Source organism: Melanotaenia boesemani, chromosome 20 (assembly GCF_017639745.1).
Source record: "Melanotaenia boesemani isolate fMelBoe1 chromosome 20, fMelBoe1.pri, whole genome shotgun sequence".
In the NCBI taxonomy this organism is placed as follows: domain Eukaryota; kingdom Metazoa; phylum Chordata; class Actinopteri; order Atheriniformes; family Melanotaeniidae; genus Melanotaenia; species Melanotaenia boesemani.
The window spans coordinates 28,010,648-28,036,293 of record NC_055701.1 but is presented as its reverse complement, the minus strand read 5'-3'; the positions used below and the strand labels follow the sequence as shown (position 1 = coordinate 28,036,293).

Here is a 25,646-nt window from a genome sequence, read left to right as displayed (position 1 = left end):
GCATTTCAATAGGCCTTCGCACCGCCTTCGGTGCTCGGGCCTAATTAAATAAATTAATAAAAAATAATAAATTAAGATAGATAATAAATAATACAATTTACAATTTCTTTAAATTGTTTTTACTCTATTTATATTATCCACCCATCTTCTGCCGCTTATCCGGAGTCGGGTCGTGGAGGCAGCTGCATAAGTAGAGAAACCCAGACTTCCCGCTCCCCGGCCACATTCACCAGCTCATCCAGAGGGATCCTGAGGCGTTCCCAGGCCAGCCAAGAGATGTAGTCCGTCCAGCGTGTCCTGGTTCTTCCCCTGGGCCCCTTTCTGGTGGGACGTGCCCGGAACACCTCACCAGGGAGGCATCCAGGAGGCATCCTGACCAGATGCCCGAGCCACCTCATCTGGCTCCTCTCGATGTGGAGGAGCAGCGGCTCTACTCTGAGCTCCTCCTGGATCGCCGAGCTTCTCACCCTATCTCTAAGGGAGAGCCCGGCTACCCTGCGGAGAAAACTCATTTAGGCTGCTTACGTGGACTCCTCCACTTGGGGCAGGACCTCATTCTCGACCCGGAGAAGTCACTCCACCCTCTTCCGGCTGAGGACCATGGTCTCTGATTTGGAGGTGCTGATTCTCATCCCAGCCGCTTCACACTCGGCTGCGAATCGCTCCAGTGAGAGCTAAAGATCACGGCCCGATGAAGCCAACAGAACCACATCATCCGCAAAGGGCAGAGACCCAATCCTGAGGCCACCAAACCAAACGGTAAAAACACATGGATGGCTAACAAAGTCAGCACTGGAATGTTGAGGGGGGGTTTGAAAACCACACATTATTCAGCATACACATGACCTGGAGGTTATGCTCCTAAAATGCTAATATAAACATATATATCTGTGTGTGTGTGTGTGTGTGTGTAGACTATTAAGATGTAATAAAAATGTAATAAAAAGATATATTGACTATCATCCTGCACTGATTTTTGGTCAATAGGGCACATGGCCTGGAAGCTATTGAGCTAAAATGTTAATATATACATAAAAAGATATAAAAAAATGTCAAGACTATTAAAATGTAATAAAAAAAAAAAAAGGTGTAGCTCAGCTAGCCAGTTTAGTATAATTATCCTGCACTGATTTGGGATCAGTAGGTCACATGACCTAGAAGCTATTGAGCTAAAATGATAATATTTATAGTAATAACATAATTATAACTATGTGAGGTCTTGAAATGTAATAAAAAGAAGTGTATCTCAACTGATCCTGCACTGATTTTGGTTCAGTTGGTCACATGACCTGGCCGCTGTTGAGCTAAAATGCTAGTATATACATTATTAATGTAACACATCGATTTTGTTGTGTTGAATGGTGTTACAAGTCCGTAGATGGTTCCGAGTAACACAGCACATGGAAAGGGATTAATTCTTTGGGACATTATATTTCATACCTCAGAAGACTCCAACCTGTAACATCTGCCCGTGCCTTTTTATAAGTCAACTCATATCCGTCTGACCAGGAAAAATAAGTATTACCACCGTAATACTTATTTAGAATGTGTAAATCAATGTATATTTATCAAATTAATATTACCGTTACATACCCTCTTCAAAGGAAATGTCCTCATTTCAAAATATTTACAATATTACACTGAAGTCACCAAAAATAAATAAGTTAAGTCTTCAGTAAAATATTGACACAAAGTGCAGGATGGCAACAGAAAGAAAACACAGAAATGGCCAAATAAGCAACCATGACCCAAACATATCCACCAGGAAAATGTGATGTAACCTTTATAACTATGAATAAAGTCCAAGCACATATTTCTCAGGACAGCTTGATTTAAACAATCACTAAACAATCACTTTGGTGTAGCCTGAGGATATTTCATGTCCAATTGTGAGTCAGTTGTCATCCACACATAGAACCTTAAATGGTCCGATTTGGGCAAAGTTTGTCTTTGAGTAGTGGGGTCATCTAACCACACAGGCTCACCACATACATAAAGCTTGTATTCAACCTGTTTGTTGTAATAATGCTCACGTTTCTGTCTTTGCGTTTTACCTATGACCTGTCTCAAGAAAGGACGTTTTTCCTTTTGTACCCAGCTATACACTTCCGAAAGAACCTGGTCAGAAAGTTGTGCCAATACAACGTCAGCATTATTGATAGAAAAAGTCTGTGGTAATGTGGTAATACCTGTAGTAACATGTACAATGTCACTTTCCACAAAACACACCTGAGATGGTACATTAGGCGCTATGTCTGCGATACTGGTATGAGCGTGGCTGTCAGCAGGAAAGGGTGAAACAGTCATCTCTGTTGGATCCAGTGTTAAAAATGTGACATAGCATCAGCATGTGTGTGCTTCTTTCCCTCTTTGTGAATGGTTGTCCATTGGTAGGGGTCCAGTTCCAATGTCCAACGACCCTAGCGTCCTGTAGGATCGTGAGTGATGTCCATCTTCCTTAAACTGAGCAGAGGGTGATGGTCAGTAATTACGCTAAAAGGATTACAACCCGGGTAATGTCTGAAGTGCCTAACTGACCGCACAATAGCATATAGTTCTTTATCATATACAGACCAATTCCTCTCAGTTCTTCAAAGCACATGACTTACCCTTTCTTGTCCATTTTGGATTTGAGAGAGCACTGAAGAAACTGCTAAATGGATCTGTACTCAAAATGAAAGGCTGGTCGAAGTTGGGAAATGCCATTATTGGGGGTGATGTGAGTGCCTCCTTTAGTATCTAAACAGTCCTCAGTCCACTCAAACACAACTTGCTTTTCTGTCAGTCTGTGAAGAGGTTGTGCTATGAAGGCATATCCGTGCACAAAATGTTTGTAGTACGAACAAAGGCCCAAAAATGCATGTACTTCAGTTGATGAAAGAGGCACAGGCCAGTCATGAATGCCCTCACTATTAACTGGATCCAGAGTCAGTCCTTCACGAGACACAACATGTCCCATGTAATTAACTGCTGTTTTACAACAGTCACATTTCTTAGGGTTTATTTTTAAACCAGCTTGTCTAAAATGACTGAAAATTTCAGTGAGATTTTGTAGATGATCATTAAAGTTTTGCCCCATTGAAAATATATCATCCTGATAAATTACACAGGTAGTCCAATGAAGACCACTGAAAACCAGTTCCATGAGTCTCAGAAACGTTGGTGGTGAGTTTTTAAGTCCATAGGCATGACCTAAAATTGGTAAAGGCCGTCACCTGTTGTGACTGCAGTCTTGTGCCCATCTGCGGGATTCATTTGTCCTTGCCAGTATCCGCCTGACGTGTCCATTGTAGAGCAGCGTTGACAGCCAGATAGCACATCCAAACTATCATCGACCCTTGGTAAGGGATGCGAGTCAGTAACAGTGACTAAGTTGAGTTTTCTAAAGTCAACACAAAAAACAGAAAGATGGTTCATAGGTCTCATAGAGCCATTTTTCTTTTCTTTGAGCCAAAGAAAGAAAGAGAGAAAGAAAGAAAGATTATATAACTAGATTTCACCATGAGAGATTAGCAACCTTAACAAAAGTAGACCCTCTTTCTACTCTCGCTATTGTTCATGCAAATGCAAAAGTTTGGTCTGTGTAATTAGGTACAAACACACCTGTATAGCCATTTGGTAAAAGTCCTTTGAGAGGTGCATCCAGAGTAGCTGTGATATAGTCATTGTGGAGGAAACTGAGACAGTGGTTAGGCATGGAACATTCTGATGTGGACTAACCAGTGGTACAGCTTTGCTACATCCAGAGTCATGTTGAGTGTCCACAATGGTACCATTGGCAACCAGAAAGTCCCAGCCTAAGATGACTGGTTTGGTAGTTTCTGACGACTTGAAGTGTATGAGTCATAGGTTTATGTGCAATGCTTAGATTAACTGAAATAGAGCCTACAGAGTCAAGTGAGTGATCTGTGACTCCTGTGAAAGGGATGAACAGCTTCACCACTTTTTATGCAGGGCAGGTGTTTTCATCCTAAAGTCTTCACTGATGACTGAAACGTCAGCTCCTGTGTCAACAATGCATGTATTAAAGTGTCTTCAATAACAACTGAAACATAAATCCTCTCTACATCCATCAATAATGTAATGTCACTTGTAGCTGCTCTTGATTCAATGTCATTGTCTTAAACGGCCCGAGTAGAGTCAGTAGCTGGCAGTTGTCAACTACTGGTAGTTTACCTGACTTGACCTTAGACGTGATGGACACTGGAAGCATGCACGCCTAGAACTGGGAAAGTGTCGGAAGCGATCGTCTTCAATGTGGTCTGGAGAGCAACCACAATTGGTTTTGTCTCTGTGTGAAATGTCGTAACCCTGTGCAAAGCGTTCTGATGATCCAGACCGTGTGCGTTGATCCTTGTGATGATGGTATTCCTCCACCTCATGTTGAGATGTCCGGCAGGAGCTGCATTTAGAGTGTCTGTGCCTTGGCGGAGATCCATAATAACCGTCAGCATTGCGACCCTCATGCCATCCCTTGGGAGTGGAGCTCCTGCAGCAAAACCCATGGTCGTGTTTGTTGTGCCACAGATGGTCCACTGCCAGCTGTCACTCAACTTTGTCAGAAAGCATCTCAATAGTTTAAATTTTCTTCATCTCATCAGCATTCACTGAGTTGATGCCCAGTAGAGCAGGTACAAACTTAGGTGTAGGTGACACAGATGAAATAACAGGGTAAACTGGGATTGTAGAAAAAGACTTGTTGGACCAGGAGCAGGAAACATCTCACTAGCCTGATAAGCAGCCTCTATCTGTATGGCAAACTGAAGAGCTTCCTTCAGCATTTTACACCCTGTTCATGACAACAAAGTTGTAGGTATGGATATAGTCCAGCAATAAAGCATCTGAATTTCTTTCCATTCTTTGCATTATCACCATTATCACCATAAGTAGGAAAAGCATCATCTACACGGCAAGCAAATTCTGAATGGGTATAGCTTCTCCCGGATCGTGACTTTGGACATTAAAGTAGCTATGAAAAGTGGAAAAATAGGCTGTTTGTCCAAAAACGCTCTTAAGATTCTCTTTAGCAGCCTTAAATTCTGACTTTACCTCCAGTGAATTGTCCCAGTAACTGAAAGCTGTGGCACAGAAGCACATCGGTAGCAGTTTTGCTAAACTGTCAATAACGGCATCAGGGTTTGTACTTATAGTCATTTCAATACAGCGTCACCATCATGAAAAATCCTCCATACCGTCCCCCACAAAGATTTGACGATACTGGGGAATGACACCATTTCCCGAATGAAAAGGCAACTCGGAGAAACAGAAGGAAAAAGGTGGATAGAAGAGATATGTAGAGAAAAGAGAGAGCAAAATAAACCACAACAACTGCAATTAAAGCTAAACACAGAAGCTAAACAATCTCTTGAGATGTGTGAGTTATTACTGTGTTCAGCTTCTGAACCTGTAGCTTGTGACCGCCCTTTTATAAAGTATGAAAACATGGAAACTAATTTCTTTAGTCAGTACTTTTTGTAATCTGGTGCAATAATACAGGAAATTAGGCTTTTAATGTCTTTATTTTCATAATAAAACCTACAGGAATGTAAGTACTGTTTCATTTATCCAGTTTACTCCACATCAAAAAGAGGTGGGCTGGTCTTAGATATAAAACTCCTGGGCTGAAAACTGGTTCCACCCCGGCTCTGCCTGGAACAAACTCCAAAAAGACGTGAAACCTCATGACCTGGTCTCATTGGGTGGAGGTTTTACATCAGTTTGTAGATGTTTTGCTTGATTTAAGGGTTTTGATTGGTTTTTAATACCAAAGTCCCAGATAGCAGAAAATATTTGGCCCAATTATGGCCCACATCTGCAGTTATGCTTGGCCCATATTTGGTCTTGACTCCATGTGAGTGTGGCTGCCAAACCTCAGTCACGAGCTCCACAAGGAACCTGTTGCAACTCACATGCAGCGTGGCAACTTACATCTGGACCACATAACACTTGCCAGTACTGTATATTAGCCAAACATATCAAAAGTTGCCCAGATTCTGTCCAAACACGTCTGCTATCTGGGTCAGTTTGTGTGTGATGTTTGTGTGTTTGTACTCGTGACTGTGCTGCTGCTGCCTTGGCCAGGACGCTGTTGGAGAAGAGATTTCTAATATGAATTAGGGCTCTGCCAGTTTAATGAATGTTAGATAAAAATAAATAAAAAACTAAATAAAGAAGACCCCTGTTTCCAGCCTCTCTGACCCCTGACCCCTGTGTCTCCCAGGGAAAGCCTACCCTCCAGAGTTTTACTACGACACCTACAGCAGTCTGTGGCAGAGCAGGCCTCAGGTTTACAGCTTCAAGCTGCAGTGGACTCAGATGGAGCCCAACGCTGTGGATCGGATCCTGGCCTACAGACTTGGTATCAGACAGGTCAGTACAAACCACATCAGATCGAAGACTCCCAGATCACAGGGGGTCTGAAAATGGTTAATTTATTCTCCTCAAGTCCTAAAAGTCCTTCTGTTGTGTCTTTCAGATGGGCCAGTCTCGCTGGTGGGAGCAGGAGATTCCCATGGAGGGAACCATCCAGAAGGGTCAGCTGCTGACCTACAATTTGACTGAACTGATCAAACCAGAGTCCTACTTGGTTCGCCTAACCCCCATCACCCGCTATGGGGAGGGAGATTCCACTGAACGCATCATCACTTACAGCGGTGCGTTGTAGATTCCTGCATCTGGAAAATAAAAAGTCAAAGAGGGGCTGAACATTCAGAAGACATATAACCTTTTTTAATCACTGGATGGATTTATTTGCAAATTGTTTTATATAAAGAGCTGATCAAATGTAAAAGTTCAACCAAATTCTAAATACCAATTAATTTTTTCCCTCATATAGAAATGATACAATACGATACGACCCAATGTAATACGTTATGATGCGGTGCTGTACGATACGATACGATGCAGTGCTGTACGATACGTTATGGTATGATATGATATGATACGATACGATATGATACGATGCGATGCGATGCGATGCGGTGCTGTACGATACGATATGATATGATATGATACGATACGATATGATACGATGCGATGCGGTGCTATACGATACAATATGATACGATGCGATACGATACGATATGATACAATGCGATGCGGTGCTATACGATACGATATGATACGATGCGATGCAGTGCTATACGATACGATATATATGATACGATGCGATATGATATGATACGATACAATGCAATATGAGATTATACAAATTAATATGATACACCTTTACTGTCACACCAGGTAATCAGGAAAGTTGGTGGAAAATGTGATCTGCAGCTCAGTTCCTTAATTCCTGCATCCATATTTATTCTCTTGCTGTGTTAGCTACACAGGTTTTACTGTTTTACTGCTTATTCAGATTTTCCATGGATTTGTGCTTTGAATTGAAGACTTGTGAGGAATAATTGATAAGAATGAACATCAACACATCTTAATCAGACTAATTCATGCAGACTTGTAGATGAATAATGTCTGATGAATAATGGAGCGTAGTTTCCGCTCAGTCTGAAAATAACCTGCTTCTGTTCCTGCTCCCAGAGACAACTTCTGCTTCTTTTTTATTGCATTTAAACCAAACCTCGTTTTCAAAAGAATTTTAACACCTGATGATGTTTGAAATATGAAGGATTCTGAGATTAACCCCCTAATGCCTACATTTTTTACAATTATATAAAAATTAAATAAATATGGTAAGGCAAAAGGAAAATACTGCAAGAGAATAAAATACAATTAAATATAACATAAACTAATTATAAGTAAATAAGGTTAAATAATAAATTGCATAAAATAAATGCATAAATAATATTTTTGTTATTGTTTTTATGTTTTCCTTTAGCATATTTTAAATGGTAAATGGACTTGTACTTAAATAGCGCTTTTCTAGTCAGCTTGACCTATTAAAGCACTTTACACTACCTGTCGCATTCAAAATGCCAACAGCAAAGTCAAGCCCACATGTATTTTTAAAAAGAGAGGAGCTACAGATTGTAGATGAATTTATATATCTTTGTTTTACCTTAAACACAACATTATCCTTTAAAAGTCATGTATAAAAAATTAGTTAATTTTAATCTGTAATTTGAGACAAATTAGATCATCATTGCCAGTAAATGCTGCAAATATTGATTATTTCATTATTAACTGGTCATTGACATGTATGGTTACTTTAAAACCAATAGAATCTTTATACAAAAAAGCTTTAAAAATATTTGATAGAAAACCTTTTTCTTTTCATCGTTGTCTAATACTTCAGAAACACAATATTACTAATAATACAATAAGTTTAGAAAAACTTTAAAAAGTTTAAACTGGCATGTTTGATTTCTAGGATTTTGCATAGACGCTCTGCCATCCTTGAATGTATTTATCAAGTTCAAATCCAGTATAAGTGGTAAAATAACCATCACCTCTATTAGAGGCGACTGTGTAGTACTTTATAGACACACAGCGTTCAGTAACAGGTGCTACCAGTTAAACTGAAATATGAAACAGCATCCCAGCTGATATGAGAGACTGGTCCACATTCAAAATTTTTAAAACAAAACTCAAATGTTAGCTAATGAGAAACTAGTCGTTTACTTATGTCTTATGTCTGAAGTGTTGGATTTTTGTTTGTCATTATTGTTGTAAGCTGCTTTTATATTTTCTTGATCTGCCAGGGATGACTGATGGAAAGTAGCCTAAGGTTGTGGTATATTTACATTTTTATGTTCATTAATATGCATTGTCCCTTTTGAATAAATACATTAAATTAAATTGTATGTAAGTAAAATACTGATTTTGAATACTAAAATGATATTCAATTAAAAGCTTTACTGTGAAGGTAAATCTTACGCTTCCTTTTAGCAACTGGGAGAGTTTATAAATAATTTAATAAGTGAGTGAGTGAGTAAGTAAGATAGAAATAAATAAAAATGTATTTTTTTTAAAATACATTTGCAGCAGTGGACATGAAGGGGTTATACTTTCCTATGAAATTAAATGAACAGATGTTTTTTTGAATTTATATTTATAAATGAAGATTCATGTCACACTAGACTCTCCATCCCTGCAGCTTCTGCTGAAGTTTGATGTTCTGCTTGTGTTACTGGTGTTACTGGTCTGATCCTGGCCATTTTGTCCCTCCACAGCTCCTGTTAATCCACATCTCAGTAAGTATTTCCACCCTGATGCACATTCACATACTGAACTCAAAACAACTGACCTGTGGTCAGTTATCTCCTTCACAGTAAGAAAAGTTACCTGGAAACAGCAGATCATTCATTCATCTGACTGCAGACATTTTCTCTTTTTCTTTGTCATGTTGTAATATGTACTGTAATGTATGAGTATAATGTTTCATTGAGTGGGTGTGTTTTTGTATGTGTGTGTGTTTGTGTGTTCAGGGGAGTTCCAGTGTGGTTTTGAGGACGAGGCCTTGTGTTTGTTCTCTCAGGACACGACGGATGAGTTTGACTGGACCCGTCACAGTGGCGCCACACGAAGCAGCAAATCCACACCAAATACGGGACCCAACGCCGACCACACTGGCTCAAAGCAGGGTACACACACACACACACACACACACACACACACACACACACACACACACACACAAACATCACCTTGGTACAAAAATTATGGTAAAAAAATCCACAAAACAGAACGAAACCAAACTCAAGAAAGTAGCATTAATGTCCTCAGTGCAGGTTGGCATTAAGAAAAATAAGATGCCTCCTCTTGGATGGGCTGATCCGGTTTGTCCTCTCTGTGAGTCGGGTTTGATGACACGACACACTCACTAACGTACTCTCCTCACGGCTTTCTGCTGTCTCCCTCGCAGTGTAGCGCCGTCTACCCCCCTCTTATATTCCCCACCACCACCACCACCACCACCATATAATGGTATAATAATAAAGAGTATGAGAAAGATGGTTAATTAATACTTTACAAAAGTAACTAAAAAGTTACATTTAACATTAATGCATTACTTTTTGGTGTAAGTAATCAACAAAGTAATTGTTTTACTTTTTGTGTGAAGTAACTAGTAACTGTAACTCTTTACTTTAGCACTGTCTGAAACACACAACTCCGTCCCTCTGTCTTTAAAGTTATCTCCAGCTCTTCTTCTGTAATGGAGCGTTTCTTTTGGGATGTAATTTTAGCCAGAAGCAGATAAAAAGTGGAGGAAAACACTGCAAATGGGATCCATGCAGAAACACGGAAATACATCAAATACTTTTTGTAAATGTGAACTGCGAGGGGTTAATCTCCTTGTAACTCCATGAATATCCATGATTGATTCTCATTTTATACAGTACAGATCCAGTAGATACACACTGATGTCACCATGGTTACATCCAAAGGTGGGGTTTGTAAGCTGCTCTTAATGAACCATAACAGAGGTCCTGTTCATTTGTCCTCACAGTCTTTTCCAAGTTAGAATGATTTAAATTCCCAAGGATAAACTTGGGTGCCTCTGGGTAGATAGCATCGAGTTTATGAGTGATGTCATTGATCAGCTGTGCAACAGCTGATGCGTTAGCTTGCAGATGTACGTATACAAGTGTGTAAAAGAGCTGTTGAAATTTGCAAAGAGAGAAAGGACGAAGCAGAATAGTCAATAATCCCACATCTGTAGTGATCTCTGATCACAGCAGTATTACAATTCCTCTGGTTCACGTAGAAGCACACATCTCCTCTGCAACTTTTCCCAATGAACCCCAGTGACCGGTCCAATCCCCAGTGACCGGTCCAATCCCCAGTGACCGGTCCAATCCCCAGTGACTGGTCCAGTTTATTAACAAGTTTATTAACAAGCACTGCACTTTTTGCCTCTTTATTTTGCTGTTCTGCCTGATTTCTCCAGCTATTCATATAGTCTGAAATTCAAATGGTGGCATCAGAAACTGGAATCTGTGCCTGCTTCTGTTTTTCACTTAAACTAATGATTCTGCTTTCACAAAAAGTTCAGATCTTCTTCAACAGCCATGTTTTTCATGTAATTGGTTAATACTTGTGTAATATATGATACAAAGGGACAAAATCCCTGGAAGTTTGATGAATGATGGGGCAATGTAAAACTTTTCTGTCTGAGAGGTGTAATGTGATTGTGGTTGGTGTCCCTTGGTGTCCTTCTTTGTTGAAGCCCCTAGCCATGCCTCTGACCCCGCTTGTTGTTGTGGTCTTGCAGGCTTCTACATGTACATTGAGACATCAAGACCACGGCTGGAGGGGGACAAGGCCCGGCTGTTGTCCCCCACCTTCAACATGAACTCCAAGAGCTCCTCCTCTTCTTCATTCAGCTATAACCCCACCTACTGCTTCACCTTCTACTACCACATGTATGGGAAACACATCGGTAAGAAATCCAATGTCATCTGTCTCAGGTACACCAGATTTAAAATGAAGAAAATAAATTCCCTGATTGTATTGTTGGTTTGTCTTGCAGGAGCTTTGAAAGTTTTCTTGCGTCAGAAAGGTCAAAAAGTGACAGACACCTTAGTCTGGAATATAGTTGGTAACCAAGGAGACCAGTGGCAACAGGCCAGGTTCAACATTAACCCAACCACAGCCTTTCAGGTACAAGAAATATTCAGCTGCTGGTGGAATAACTGATACTTACACTTTCACTGCACAATATGTAGGCTTTACTTGGTCCATTTAAAGCTTTGCATGGTTTTGTTCACTTTGTACAGAAGCAGAGAGGCTTGCTTTTTTTGTGTTACCCTGTTTTCTCGTGATAACAGGGTAATTTATCTCGTTATCTAATGGATATAATGGATAATGGATTGTTCAAATGCAGGGTCACGAGGGGGCTGGAACAGTTCCTAGTCCAGAACCAACATAGAGAGACAAACATTCAAACTCAGACTCATTTAGAATTTAGAGACTCAAATTAGCCAAACATGCATGTCTTTGGACAAAAAATTAATTGTATTAGCTTTTATTGAATGTGATGGTGGTCTACTAAGAGCAGTGCTCGCTTCCACGCTTGGGGTGCAACAGTCAGTTGCTGAAGGAGCTCTATAGGGCTGTCAATGTTTGGGAGGGATGTGGGGCAGTTGGGAGGGGCTGTCCATCAACATGGATGAGTTTAGTCATCATCCACCTCTCTTGTAACATCTCAACTAATCGGTCCAAGGGTCATCCCAGTACAGAGCTGTTCTTCACCGGAATGCCCGGTACAGTCAGACCAGAAAAGGATGCAAGCTGATGTCAGATAGAGTAACATCCATCACTGATCCATGTGTCACAGGTGGCGACGGGGCCCCGCCACCGTGGATTCTAACCACACTAAAAAAAGATAAAAGGTTTCTAAAACAGGTTATTAATATAAAAAGATGAATCATCTCCCAGTCTCTAAAATGTTCAATCTTGGCCCTTCAAGTGTTCCTTAGTGTCCAGGCATGCAGCCTCTGGCAGTGTGGGCGGGATCTTTTGGTGTTCACGTGCCTCTTCTCCGTCAGCAGCCCATCACCAATGACCTGCAGAGAAGAGGGAAACAGCACGGCAGTCCACTGTTTCACTGGGGTACCCCCACCGCTTTCCGCCTGCCCTGCAGCCAGCACCTCACTTCAGGTCACTGTCACTGTAAGGAAGGTTTAACTCACACTTTTCCCGGCCCGGAGCTGAGTAACTGCACCATGGGGTCACAGGTCGGCTGCTGTGCTACTCCACGCACTCCGTCCACCACTCCTCTGGAGGTCCCGCGGCTCGCCTCCTCCAGGTTCCAGCCGCATCCCTCTGATCGGCTGCTGCTGCCACCTGCTCTCCGCCACTCTGCAGCTCGGCCGCTGCCTCCAATCCCTGCCAACTTCTCTCTCTCCCAGCCATGTCCTCTCCCTGAACACTCCACCTAAATACCCTCAGAATCGCTCAGACCTGCCTCTGATTGGGCTGATAAGGGTTGATTGGCTTCCAGAGGGTGTCAGTAAAATCACAATAAAATACTGCATAAAACCAAGAATATAAAAGAGCAAAACATGCGGTTAAAATAATAAATAAATAACACAATTAAGATAACATGCAGTTAAAAAATAAGTAAACAACGTATTAATTAAAATAAGTCCCACAGTCTCTTTGGCCCCGTCACAAATGCATCCGCTTTTACTTCAAGTCTGACAAAGGCTGAAATTGCGACGTGTCTGTTAAGTTTTACCTTCAGCCATTCACAGAATTACGCATATACTTCCCTCTCCAGCTGTCATGTCTAATTTGATCGATATAAAATCAGGTGTAACACAGTAACTCTTGCTGTTGAGCCCACCTTAATCATCTTGTTATCTCCTTACCTCAAGAAAACATAGTTTGTTTTCTCAAGATAATGAGATATATGGCTCTCGAATAAAAAAAATAATAGTCAAGCCTAGACGCTTTCGGCTTCCATAAAACAAACAAAAATAGCAATTTTCCTGAACCTGTTACCATGGATCGGTTGTCTTTCATTTAGATGTTGGAGTTATTGATGTTTCTATTGTTGCATTGGAGAATAAGTTTACTGTCAATATTATTTTAATGTATTTTATCTATTTTATTTTAGTGCTGTTTTACTCATATTTTGTTTTCTGTGATTTGTTTATTCTTCTTGAATTAGTCATTTTATTTGTCTTGTACAGTGGTCAACTGAGGTTGTTTTAGATATGCTTCATAAATAAACTTGGTTTGACAATGTGTGGAAGTTCAGTATGTACAATATAAGTCCTGTGGCTGTTGTGGATATCCGTTGTCCCTTCATCTGGACAATGATGGACAACAGTAACCCAAAAACACAGCTGCTGGAAATGTTTATAATAACTGTTTGGTTATAAGAAAAGTTTAGAAACTGGGCTTTCTGTCTCCTTTTTCTGTAGATGGTGATGGAGGGAATACGAGGCTCTGGTGTGGAAGGAGATATTGCAGTCGATGATGTCACCATCGAGGAGGGTGAATGTAAAGACCCTCCACCCAACAGTGAGCACCATCACAGTTTGGTTGTACAATGAAATACAAAGACAGTTTTGCTTTTTCTGCCATCTTTTATTCTAATAAAGAACTGTCAGCATCTCAGAGCTATTTTTATTAAATGTTTTGCTTTGTCCTTGTGGGGACAGCACAAGTTAAACCTCTAAGAACATCTTTATATCAGATTTTAATGGGTTAACAACTAGTGTATCCTGGTTATTTTACACCACTACTCTCCCAATATCATGGATTCAGTATTGGAGAAACATATTCAGCTTCCAATCAACTTACAATCTTTTACTAGCTGTAGTTTTGGTTCCTAAACCGAACCATGTAGTTTTGGTTCCTAAACCGAACCATGTAGTTTTGGTTCCTAAACCCAACCATGTAGTTTTGGTTCCTAAACCGAACCATGTAGTTTTGGTTCTTAAACCTAACCAAGTAGTTTTTGGTGTTCAAAACTAAACCAGGAAACAGTTTTCCCTACTTTGAACTGGCTGGAGTGAAGGGAAGTTAAAGAAAAGAGAGAATCAATTCATACAAGGAAGTGAAAAAGGAGATGCTCCAAGATAGTTCATCAGCGAGTATTTCTGTCTAAACATCATCCGATACTAAAGAAATTGAATCATAATTATTTGTTTCCTGCCCAACACAACTACACAGACAGAAAGTCACACAGTCTTTTGGCTGCACATAAGTCACTGTTGTGCTAACATTTAACATTGGTAATATGTTAGTAATTTGGCGTCATTACTCATTAGAAAATTCCTCTAGCAAAACAGCAACATCCCTAATATGCAGGGCTGAACTTTCCAGAGGCGACACGAATGCTGCCAAATTTAACACCATCAACTTTATAAAGCATTTGATGATGAGAATGATTTTACTGTGAAAAAGTACGAGGAGTTTGTTGCCTTAAAGGAAAAGCTAAATGAACAGCAGCAATAAAAAACGCTGGCAAATGTTTTTAAAAATTGTGAGGAATTTGCAGAAGAAAGCCAGAAAGCCACCATGAGAACACACGTTTTAGAAGCTATTGTCCTGAATTAGCAGCCCCTGTCCTTTGTGGAAAACATTCACAGTAAGTGCAATTTCAAGATAGTTTTTAATAAAAATTCTTTCATCCGAGTTTATTTGCTCAATAATTTAAAAAGTTCTGTGGCAATCCTGGTTTTCATGTGTTAATAAAACATGAATTATATAAATAAATATTAAAACTGTCAAAATACACATTAATGGTGATAGCTAATTTCTGTAATTTCTGCTATACAGGGGTGAGTCTAGAAAAGTTTTGATGGGGGCCAGGCAGGAAAGGGGAGGGGTTGGGATTAGACCTTCTTTTAAAAGTTTGGACTTTATGAAATATTGAATTTGTTATTACAACTAAAGTGATAATGTAATTTAGAAAAGTGAAGAAAAACCCAAGTAAAGGTTAGTTAACATTTAATATTTGTAAGCATTGTTAATACATTACAGTGAAAACAAGCAGATTTCAGGCATAGTCACGAATTGTGATTAATCATGTTTCATTCATTTGTAAGCTGTGATTATTGTCATGTTTTATAGTTTAGCCTATGCTAGGCCATTGAATGACAGTAACAGTATCATACATCAAAGTATACAATAAATATAATTTATTTAAATTATAAATTTAATAGACCTCTTAATAAAATAACACATAGATCGGATCAGTACTCGGTGGGGACCCTGGCCTATCGCGATCAGAGTGGTTCCTGTGATGGTGCTTGCTGTGGCCATAGGCGGGTGGGCTCACAAAATATTGTTTCCTCACAGCAAAATCAAGCCAAATTATTGTTATACCTACATTCAATCAAGAGAGAAAAACAATGGGGGTTAGAGTCCTTGTTTGGGTAGAAAACAGAGGGAGGGAGAAATGGGGGAAATTTTTTTTTTGGGGGGTAGAACTTGCATTCTAGTGTGTGTGTGTGTGTGTGTGTGTGTGTGTGTGTGTATCTGTGCATGTGTGTATCTGCGCATGTGTGACTGTATGAAAAAGAAACTAGAATATTTTTAAATCAATCTGTTATCCTTTGTTGTGTAAAGGCTTGTTTTATTATATTATGCATATATTATTTTTATTATGTAAAGCACTTTTTGTTGATTTTTGTCATGAAAAGCTTTTTATAAATTTAATTTAATTTAATTTAAATTAATTTAACTGTGTCAGTGTTTCTTGTTCTGAAATATTCAACATGCCCCTTTCTTTCTTTTTTGTCTTATACAGATCTCAGGTTGTTTGCCTCATCCTTATCACCCTCTATATGGCAACTTTGCATTAGTCTCGCTCTGACTGGCTGGCAGAGGTGACCCCCCCCCCCTCCCCCCCCCATCGCTGCATCATTCTCCACCTTCCACCTACCTACCCCACAGTATGCCATGAAATTTGACTCCTCTGGTTCCCAAATCTTCCCATCCTGTTCCATCATGGCTGCAGGGCAGGTTATGTTCAGCAGAGACAGTAAGGGTTTGGTTAGGTTTAGTGATTGCAGTTCATCTTGATGTTTCTTCTGAGTCACTGGCCAAGAGATGCCACTGTGGATCCCACTCAGTTGTGTGGCCCACCAGATGGAGAGCAAGAGACAGATGTAGGATCAGAAGGGGGTGATTGTGGATATGGCTGGTGCTTTTGGCTTGTTGGTGGTACTTGCTGCAGGTGCACGTGGGCGCTCATGTTGTCCATGTGGTGAATGTAACCTATCAGGGAGGATGCCCAATCATCAAGGTAGAGGGTTAGTTTGTTTGAATCCATAGCACTGCTAAAACCCTGCCTTTACCTGCACCACAAAACAATGTGTTTATAGAAGGTCATTAAACAGGGAATCAGAAGGGTCACTTGACAGATGACAGGGTTTCCTTCATGCAGATGTTTCATCTGATGTACCTCAAGAAAGCCAGATTTCCTCAGGGTCCATGTGAAGTAAAATATGTCATCAGATTTTTTGGTTTTACAGTGTGGGGTAAATTTCTAGCAGCCACATGCAGAAAGCAGAAAGGGACACATTCTGATTGTGTAACAGTTTATATGCAGATGAGACTTTGATTTATGTCTCCATACTACAAATTGATAAAATAGGACTAACAGGGACAGATTTACTGGGGGTGTGTGTGTGTGTGTGTGGGGGGGGGGGGGGGGGGGGGGTGTGCATATTCTGGCTGACTGAACTACCAGAATTATACTCCAATTAATTAATTGTAATTAACACATTAAAGTCCCATCCCTAATGTGTGTGTGTGTATTATTTAAATAAAACATGTTTTATATATATATATATGAAAGAAATTATCTGAATAGAAAAAGACGTCCTTAATGACCTACAAGGGTTGAGGCTGGTGTATTTCTGTAGATGTTGGCTGTAGCTGAGGTCAATATTGGTCCGTCTTGTTCTCTGATAATTGTTCACCCAGAGTTATAAAGATAGAATTAAGGAGGTGAGGCTGACAATGTTGGAAACCAAAGTGACAGAAGAGCAGCGGTAAATTAAGGCATACATGAAGAAGAAGATCTTCCTCACTAAATTTAGATAAAAGCTTCATTTGGAGATGTTTAACAGAAATCCTTGGGTTTGATTTTTGACGCGTTTCTCTAGAACATGAAGTCATCTTTGAAAAGATTTGTTAAGATGATGAGGAGCTTAATTGAGGAGAACTAACATGAACCATCTTGGAGTGTATTTTTACACTCTGAGTATATTAAAAAAAAAAACCACATATCATGTATAGAAGACCTGGGGTATTCAGAGAAGGCAGCATGAATGTCCACCCCCCCCAGCCCCCACCACCACCACCCACTCATCCTCCATTTCCACCTCTCTATCCTCCTGCTCAGCAGATCAGCCGTACTGTACTGCAGATGGACAAACAGCAGTCTTTTTCTTTCAAGAAGATTTTTTAAAGATTCTATTTTTCAACCATGTTGTGACTTCTGTCTGCGGGAGATAGAAGAACAGTCCGCCCTCTGCCATGACATCAAGTGCCTTCTGACTCAGTGGAAAAGACCGACAAAGGACCACCTTCATCACCAAAAGACTGTCAGACATCGCTCTGTCTAAATGATCACAGAGAAAACAACCAGAGAGTCCATGTCTTTTCTTTTCCTTCTTCTGTGGGAGGAGAATGTTGGAGTTTGGATGAACAGAAGCCGGTGGACTGGCTTTGAAGCAGAGCGACGAAGAGGACAGAATCTGGATTTTATTTATTCAAAGACTAAATTAAGAATAAATACAGATTATCTGAGAGTCTGTGACTGGATGTGATACAAAAAGGACCATTTTCAGCTCTTATCCAATGGAAACAAAGCATTCAGTGTCAGAACTATGTTAGTGTTTCAGAGGAACTTGGACTATGACACTACATGACAGCTTTGGTAAGCTTCGGGACACATGAAGGAAAATTGGGATGTAAAATTAAATCTGTCCCGGGACAGACAGACAGTCTGAGTCCTGGGATATAACTTTCAGCCCATCTCATATCCTGAATTTGACTGTTTCTAACAATGCAGCAGTTATTTCAGCAATTTCAGTTTTTGTTGATATTGTTTTAGTATTTATGTAAGAAAAATGGGACATATTTGAAATAGAAATTCTTAAAAATTTACAGTCACTTTAAAAAGTTTAGTGAGTAAAGAGTAAACAGGTTTGATATGGGCCATGCTGCTATAATATTTCTTTTAGTGGTTTATGGTGAAACTATTCTTTGAGAAGCACAAAAGAATTCAACAACATGAAAATAAATTATTAATTCAACGGCTGAATGGAAAAACCAAATGTCCAGATTCCACACTTATACATCCTACATTACATGGAGGAGATTAAATAAAGAAAATATATGTAATATGGGAGTGTATTTAAGGAAAACCAGGCTCATGGCAGAATCTGAAACAGTCATGTTGGTCCACAGTAATCTCACAATAAAATGTCACTGCTTTTACCTCATCTCCTCCACAGATGCAGGTTAACTTAAGGTTAAATTTATGTGTCTCCACGTCATCCATGAGCTGGAGACTCATCCTGGTTTTCCACGTTTACACTTTCAGGTTTCATTACTGCACTCACATTTTCACCCACCAAGGCTTCAGTTCGGAGTTAAACATCATGGTCAGGATTAGAAGGTCAACATGTTTCTTCCACATTTCATGTTTCCGTTTACATGCACGGATCATGACGGTTTGGATATGTGGACTAATGCACCTGTTCCATGTTTTCTGCTGATATTGGGATGTTTATAGATTCTACAACACATAAAACAACCCCAGTTCCAAAAAGAATGGGTCTCTGTGTAAACTGTAATTAAACCAGAATTCAAAGATTTACAAATTTCATCAGGTCATATTTTATTCCCAGTAGAAGATAAACAACATGTCAGATGATGAAACTGAGACATTTTACCATCTGATGAAAAATATGAGCTGATTGTGAATCTGAATCAACACGTCTAGAAAAAGTAGTTCCAGGGTGATGTTCAGCACGGTGTAAAAAGTAGTTCCAGGGTGATGTTCAGCACGGTGTAAAAAGTAGTTCCAGGATGATGTTCAGCACGGTGTAAAAAGTAGTTCCAGGATGTGGTTCAGCATCATCTTGCTGAAATCTGCAAGGTCTTCCCTGAAAGAGACGTTGTCTGGATGGGAGCAGATGTTGCTCTAAAACCTCCATGTACTTTTCAGCATTGATGGAGCTTCACAGATGTGGAAGCTGCCCACGCCATAGGCACTAATGCAGCCCCATCCCATCAGAGATGCAGCTTTTCACCTGTCCACTGATAACAAGCTGGATGCTCCCTCTCCTCTTTAGTCTGCAGGACACGCCGTCCATGCTTTCCACAAACTAGTTCACATCTTCATCCAGGTTTCCACTTTGCCTCAGACTGTTTTAAATGAGCTTTGGTCCAGAGAAGACGGTGCTGGTTCTGGATCCTGTTCACATCTGGCTTCTTCTCTGCATGATGGAGCTTTAACCTGCATTTGTGGGTTTCAGGGACACTGGTTTCTGGAAGTCTTCCTGAGTCCATGCAGTGGTTTCCAGAAGAGAATCATGTCTGCTTTTAATGCAGATCACCAGCATTCAGCCTTGTCCCATGTGCACAGAGATTCCTCCTGATTCTCTGAATCTTTTGATATTATTGATATTTTAAGCTCAACAATTTTACCTTAAGTAAAATTTTTGGTGACATTGTTTCACAGTTTTAGATCCAGTTTGTCTCAGATTGGTGGAGCTCTGTCCATCTTTCCATCTGAGAGACTCTGCCTCTCTGAAATGCTCCTTTTATACCAGTCATGTTACTGACTTGTTGCCAGGTAACCTGATTAGTTGTCCAATGCTCCTCCAGGTGTTTCTGGTTTTTACCAGGTATTTTTCCAGCCTTTTGTTACTCGTCTCAGTTTCATCATCTGAGATGTTGTTTATCTTCAACTGGGAATAAAAGATGAGCTGATAAGACCTGGAAATCACTGGATTCTGTTTTATTCACATTTTACTCACGGTCTCCATCTTTTTTAGAATTGAAGTTGTAAAAGTTTGATGTAAGTCAGAAATTCTAACATTATCAGAGTTTCAGCTTTATTTTATTAAACAGATTTTTTTAAGTTGTTCAATGTTTAATGAATCATTGTTGTGATGAGTAGTTGTTCTGATTGCGCCTGTGATGGACTGGACCCATCCGGGGTGTACCCTGATGGCAGCTGAATAGGCTCCGCCCCCTCACCACCTGGATTATGATAACATTGTTGTAGGAAACAAATGAACGGAGAATTATGACCTAATTTCTTATATATTTTGTCTTCAACCTTTAAAATTCTGATTTGTTTTCTTCATTTTTTCACAAATAACTTGTGGTTTAGCTAAATTTGATCATAATTTTAAATTACTAGATGTTGTTTTGTATTTTAAAGGTTTTATTAAAATTATAATAATTCCTGACTTTTGTCATGATGTTATTTGTTATTTCAATTTAAAAAGTTGAACCATCTGCTGATTGAAATCACATTATATGAAAAAATGAAACGATTTTACATGAAGATTCATTCCGAGACAGAGTTTAATGGACAGATTGTGTTTCTGGGAATTCTGCTGTCTTCTGGGTTTCTACGTAAATCAGAAACAAACGCTGTCTGGATTTGGTTTGATTGATTCAGTGCACAATGATTTAGGTTTTACCAAAGACTGGTGGAAGACATGAACAAACTGGGATCTATAAAAATGACGTAGACCAGTAAATTATCTTTCCTTCAGTCCCAGTGGCATCCTTCTAATATTGGAATAATTGTTATAAATTCAATGCTGAGATCTGATAGAACAAATATGAAGTCACCAGATGTGCGTCTATGCTGTGATGAACTCTGAATCTTCACCGAAACTCCTCAACTTCTGTAACAATGTCTACATAACAGACTGGAAACAACTGAGAACATGAACAACTGGGATTGCAGGGCTAAAAACGCTCTGGACAGTTTATCTCGTCAGCATCTCGTTTAGCCACCGGACTCCTTCCTCCGACGGGAAACAGAAGAAATACATCTTATTTTAAACTTTTAGTACAAATGAGTAAAAATTATTATTTCTCATAGTAATTTATTCTTTAATTTAATCACTGAAACCTGAAAGCTTGAGTAAACGAGTTGCTATGAGCATTGATATCCACTGAAGACAAATCAATAATCATTAACCGTGATGACAGAAGCGGCCGGGACGGGCTCCAGCCCCTCAGCTGCAGTTTGCTCAGAGGGAAGGAAACATGTTTGACTTCGTATAAAGACAACACATATTACTGCTGGAAACTCATCAACATTAGCACCAACAATCATTTCACACTTAGATGCAAAAACAGCTTTGTATTTTAGCCCTTTCCCAATGATCAATCAGGAAAATGAAGTATCAATGGATTCTTCGTAATGTTGTCAAGATGCCACTGCCATTTATTATCTGAAAAACTGAATCCAGTAGAGCTCAAAACTAATCAAATTAACCGCCATCGTTTTACAGAAGGTCAACATTGGTCAAATAAGACAGAGGAGGAGAATCTTCTAACTTTAAGACCAAAATGAGATAATTGAGGCAGAATCTAATTATTTTTATGATTATTTTATGACGTATTGTTGGTGTATGTGACCATGGACGTAATTTTAGGGGGGGACACAGGGGACATGTCCCCTGCACTTTTTACTGTCCAACAACGTTTCGCTATAGTAAACAGAGACAGGTCAAGCACTGGGACCAATCGGAAAACAGCCGCTCAAGCTGAAGTCTGTTTACCAGAGCCGTCGATAAACTCAGAGTCGCGACACTCTCATTGACTCCCGTGTACTAAAAATGGCGACACACTTCCAGGTTACTGTAGAGCAGTGTTTCTTAATCCAGGTCCTCAGGACCCGCTGCCCTGCATGTTTTATAAGTAACCCTCCTTTAACACACCTGAATTAAAGAATGGCTCGTTAACAGGCTGCAAAGAACTTGATGAGGAAGTTCATTAATTTGAGTCAGGTGTGTTGGAGCAAGAACACATCTAAGACATGCAGGGCAGTGGGTCCCGAGGACCTGGATTGAGAAACACTGCTGTAGAGGTTCAGTAGTTCCAAACACCAGCTCAGACTGCGTTCATCACCAATGCGTTTCATTCGTTTTCAGAGGGAAGTCGATGCAATTTCAGTCTTATAAGTCATTAAAATGAATGTACATTCTGTCAGACGTCCTGCAATAAAATAATTATGTCTGTTCAATGTAATAAGTTTTGGTTTAAATGTATTTTGCCTTTGTATGTTCTAGACATTGTCCTTTCACCCCATGGCCTCCCAGCTTTTTTGTTTAGTTCAAATAAATCACGGTCTTCTATTATTTATTTCAGTGTACTGATCAAGTGTTATTCAGAGAATTTGATGTTCAGTATGACTTATGTTAGTGGAAACATATTAAAAATGAATAAAAATGTATTGTTCAGTCACATCTGTAGACATAACGAACCTCACACAGTTTCTTATTGTTGCTTATTCCTGCAGCTATATTAAAATCCTTCCTGATGACCGTTACAAGCCACCTCTTCCTCCGTTCTGGGCCCTCAGGAATCCATACATTGGAAAGCTCCTCTCAGACCGGTTGGAGCATCCGAACGCTGCACAGTTCCTCATGACTGACTGTTTTCTTGTCTGTAAAATGTTCTATAACCATTACATATAATAGAAAATTACAAACTGGTTGACCTGTTAGGTAAATATCCAGAGCCCACTGGCTTTTCTCCATTAAATTTAAATTGTTTAAATATTTATTAAATCAACCTTTTTACTTTCCATGTTCCACCAATAACTGACTAGTAATTACCTAAATTTGATTCCTAATTAACTTATATTTCACAGATCCCTGTGCATCTCTATTCACTTACCATCACTGCTTTATCTTCCCTCTTTACTCTTGCATTACTTGTAAAACTCATGGATATCAGCTCATGTTACAGCTGTTCTACGCTTATGTTCTGTAGCTAATTTAGCCATTACTGTCATTTAAAAGAAATCTTTATTCAGGAGCAGCAGGCAGGAACACTGACATCCATCAGCTTTTCATTTTTCCTTTTCCCATGGTTTATTTTTAGCATTTCATTATGCTACTGAAACTGATTTATTTACTTTATTGTCTTGCTCTGTTGTCTTATGTCATTAAAAGTTTGTTTTTTGAAAGGTTTCCCTTGTTTTCTTGTCCTGTCGGTGCCAGTCCCACCAGTAGGTCAGGTGAGTTTTTAGTTAAACCAAGTTGTTACTCAGTCAGACGTTTCATTTTACATTCAAAGCAAAGCAACTTTATTTGTACAGCACAATTCAACAACATGGTGACTCAAAGGGCTTTACAAAGACATTAAAAACATAAGAATATAGCATAATGAAGCATATGATGCATATTAAGCATAATTTAAAATAAAAACAAGACAAAAAGGGAAAAACATAAACTAAGCATGATCAAGTTAAAAAGAAAACTTTAAAAACCATTTAACCTAAGTAAATTGTAAGGATGGTTATCAGTAAGAAATATAGAAGCTACTGAGGACCATCATGTCTGATCTTTAATAAATTATAGCTTGTTGGTTGGGATGAATATTTCTCTCCATAAATGTATGAAATTATTGTGCTGGTTACACTTATTTAATCTCTTGTCAAACATGACTTGATCATCACTTAAATCAACGTTAACATGATAATGTATTCAGTGGCAAACGTGTCTGTGTAGCATTAATATGTTTGTTTAGCTTCACCCTCAGTAATCCGATCGCTGCTGTCTGTTCCGTAGTTTTTTTTGTTTTTTTTTTAAACAAGCTTTATTATCACATTGGAGACATTTTACAAATAAACATGACATTATACAATACATACAATATGACACCATACAGACATGAAACAACATAAGAGTACAGGGAGTAAGTAAAAATGATCATATACAGCAAATCTTGATAAAAAAAACTAAATAATATTAACCTAACTAAGGAGTACAGTGTATTAGGATGCATACTTTACTACTACTAGTAGTAGTATACTACTAGTAATATGAACCATAACAATCTTCATAAGAACGGATGTGTTGACAACTTTCTTGTTTTTATGAATTTTACAGACAGTCATAAAAAGATTTAAGTTCCATATAAAACAAAATTTCATTTGGACTAGTATGAAGAAATCTAGCTTTATGGATGTGAAATTTACCCCACAAACACAGCAGCTTTATTAAATCATTAACTTTCTTACTGTTACACTCAACATTTAAGAATAAGACCATATTTTCAGTGATAGTGGTCAGAGCCCCATGAGATCATTCCCAGATCAGTAAAGATATCTGAGTCCAAACGTTAAAAGAATCTATAAAACAAATGACCTCCAGGTTGTTCCTTTGTGCCGTTCCATTGGTCGTCTCGGCCTTCCGGCCATCCTCCTAGGCCATCTGGAATCTGGCCCTGGAGGGGGGGTACTGTCACACCCGCACCAGTCCCCGTCATCCTCCCAGTCTTCGGTAATCACTCCCCTGATCATCCACACCTGTCCCTGATCATCCACACCTGTCCCTGATCCTCCACACCTGTCCCTGATCCTCCACACCTGTCCCTGATCATCCACACCTGTCATCCACACCTGTCCCTGATCATCCACACCTGTCATCCACACCTGTCCCTGATCATCCACACCTGTCATCCACACCTGTCCCTGATCATCCACACCTGTCCCTGATCATCCACACCTGTCATCCACACCTGTCCCTGATCATCCACACCTGTCATCCACACCTGTCCCTGATCATCCACACCTGTCCCTGATCATCCACACCTGTCATCCACACCTGTCCCTGATCATCCACACCTGTCATCCACACCTGTCCCTGATCATCCACACCTGTCATCCACACCTGTCCCTGATCATCCACACCTGTCCCTGATCCTCCACACCTGTCCCTGATCCTCCACACCTGTCCCTGATCATCCACACCTGTCATCCACACCTGTCCCTGATCATCCACACCTGTCCCTGATCATCCACACCTGTCCCTGATCATCTCATGCTGCCACATTCACTCTAGTCCTGCACTACAGCCAAGCATTCCCCTGATCCCTAACCAGGCACGCCTGTCTCCCATTTACTCTCCAGTCCTTGTATAACCCAGCACCACATTCACTCCGTTGGACCTTGACATTTGAACCTGAATTAAGCCACAGACTGAGACATATGGACAGCTGCAGGGTTTATA

At 39.8% G+C, this 25,646-nt stretch overlaps 1 protein-coding gene across 1 annotated transcript in view; it reads left to right on the top strand.

Annotated features, from left to right (window-relative positions):
• Positions 1–17,015, top strand: part of mdga2a (MAM domain containing glycosylphosphatidylinositol anchor 2a) — a 150,854-nt gene extending 133,839 nt beyond the window's left edge. The window contains exons 10-17 of the mRNA XM_041971331.1: positions 6,221–6,369; positions 6,476–6,653; positions 9,132–9,152; positions 9,387–9,542; positions 11,174–11,341; positions 11,432–11,562; positions 13,833–13,932; positions 16,169–17,015. Coding sequence (XP_041827265.1) covers positions 6,221–6,369; positions 6,476–6,653; positions 9,132–9,152; positions 9,387–9,542; positions 11,174–11,341; positions 11,432–11,562; positions 13,833–13,932; positions 16,169–16,251 — 986 coding nt within the window. The 3' untranslated portion in view covers positions 16,252–17,015. The remainder of the gene's footprint in view (positions 1–6,220; positions 6,370–6,475; positions 6,654–9,131; positions 9,153–9,386; positions 9,543–11,173; positions 11,342–11,431; positions 11,563–13,832; positions 13,933–16,168) is intronic.
• Positions 17,016–25,646: the final 8,631 nt, after the last annotated feature.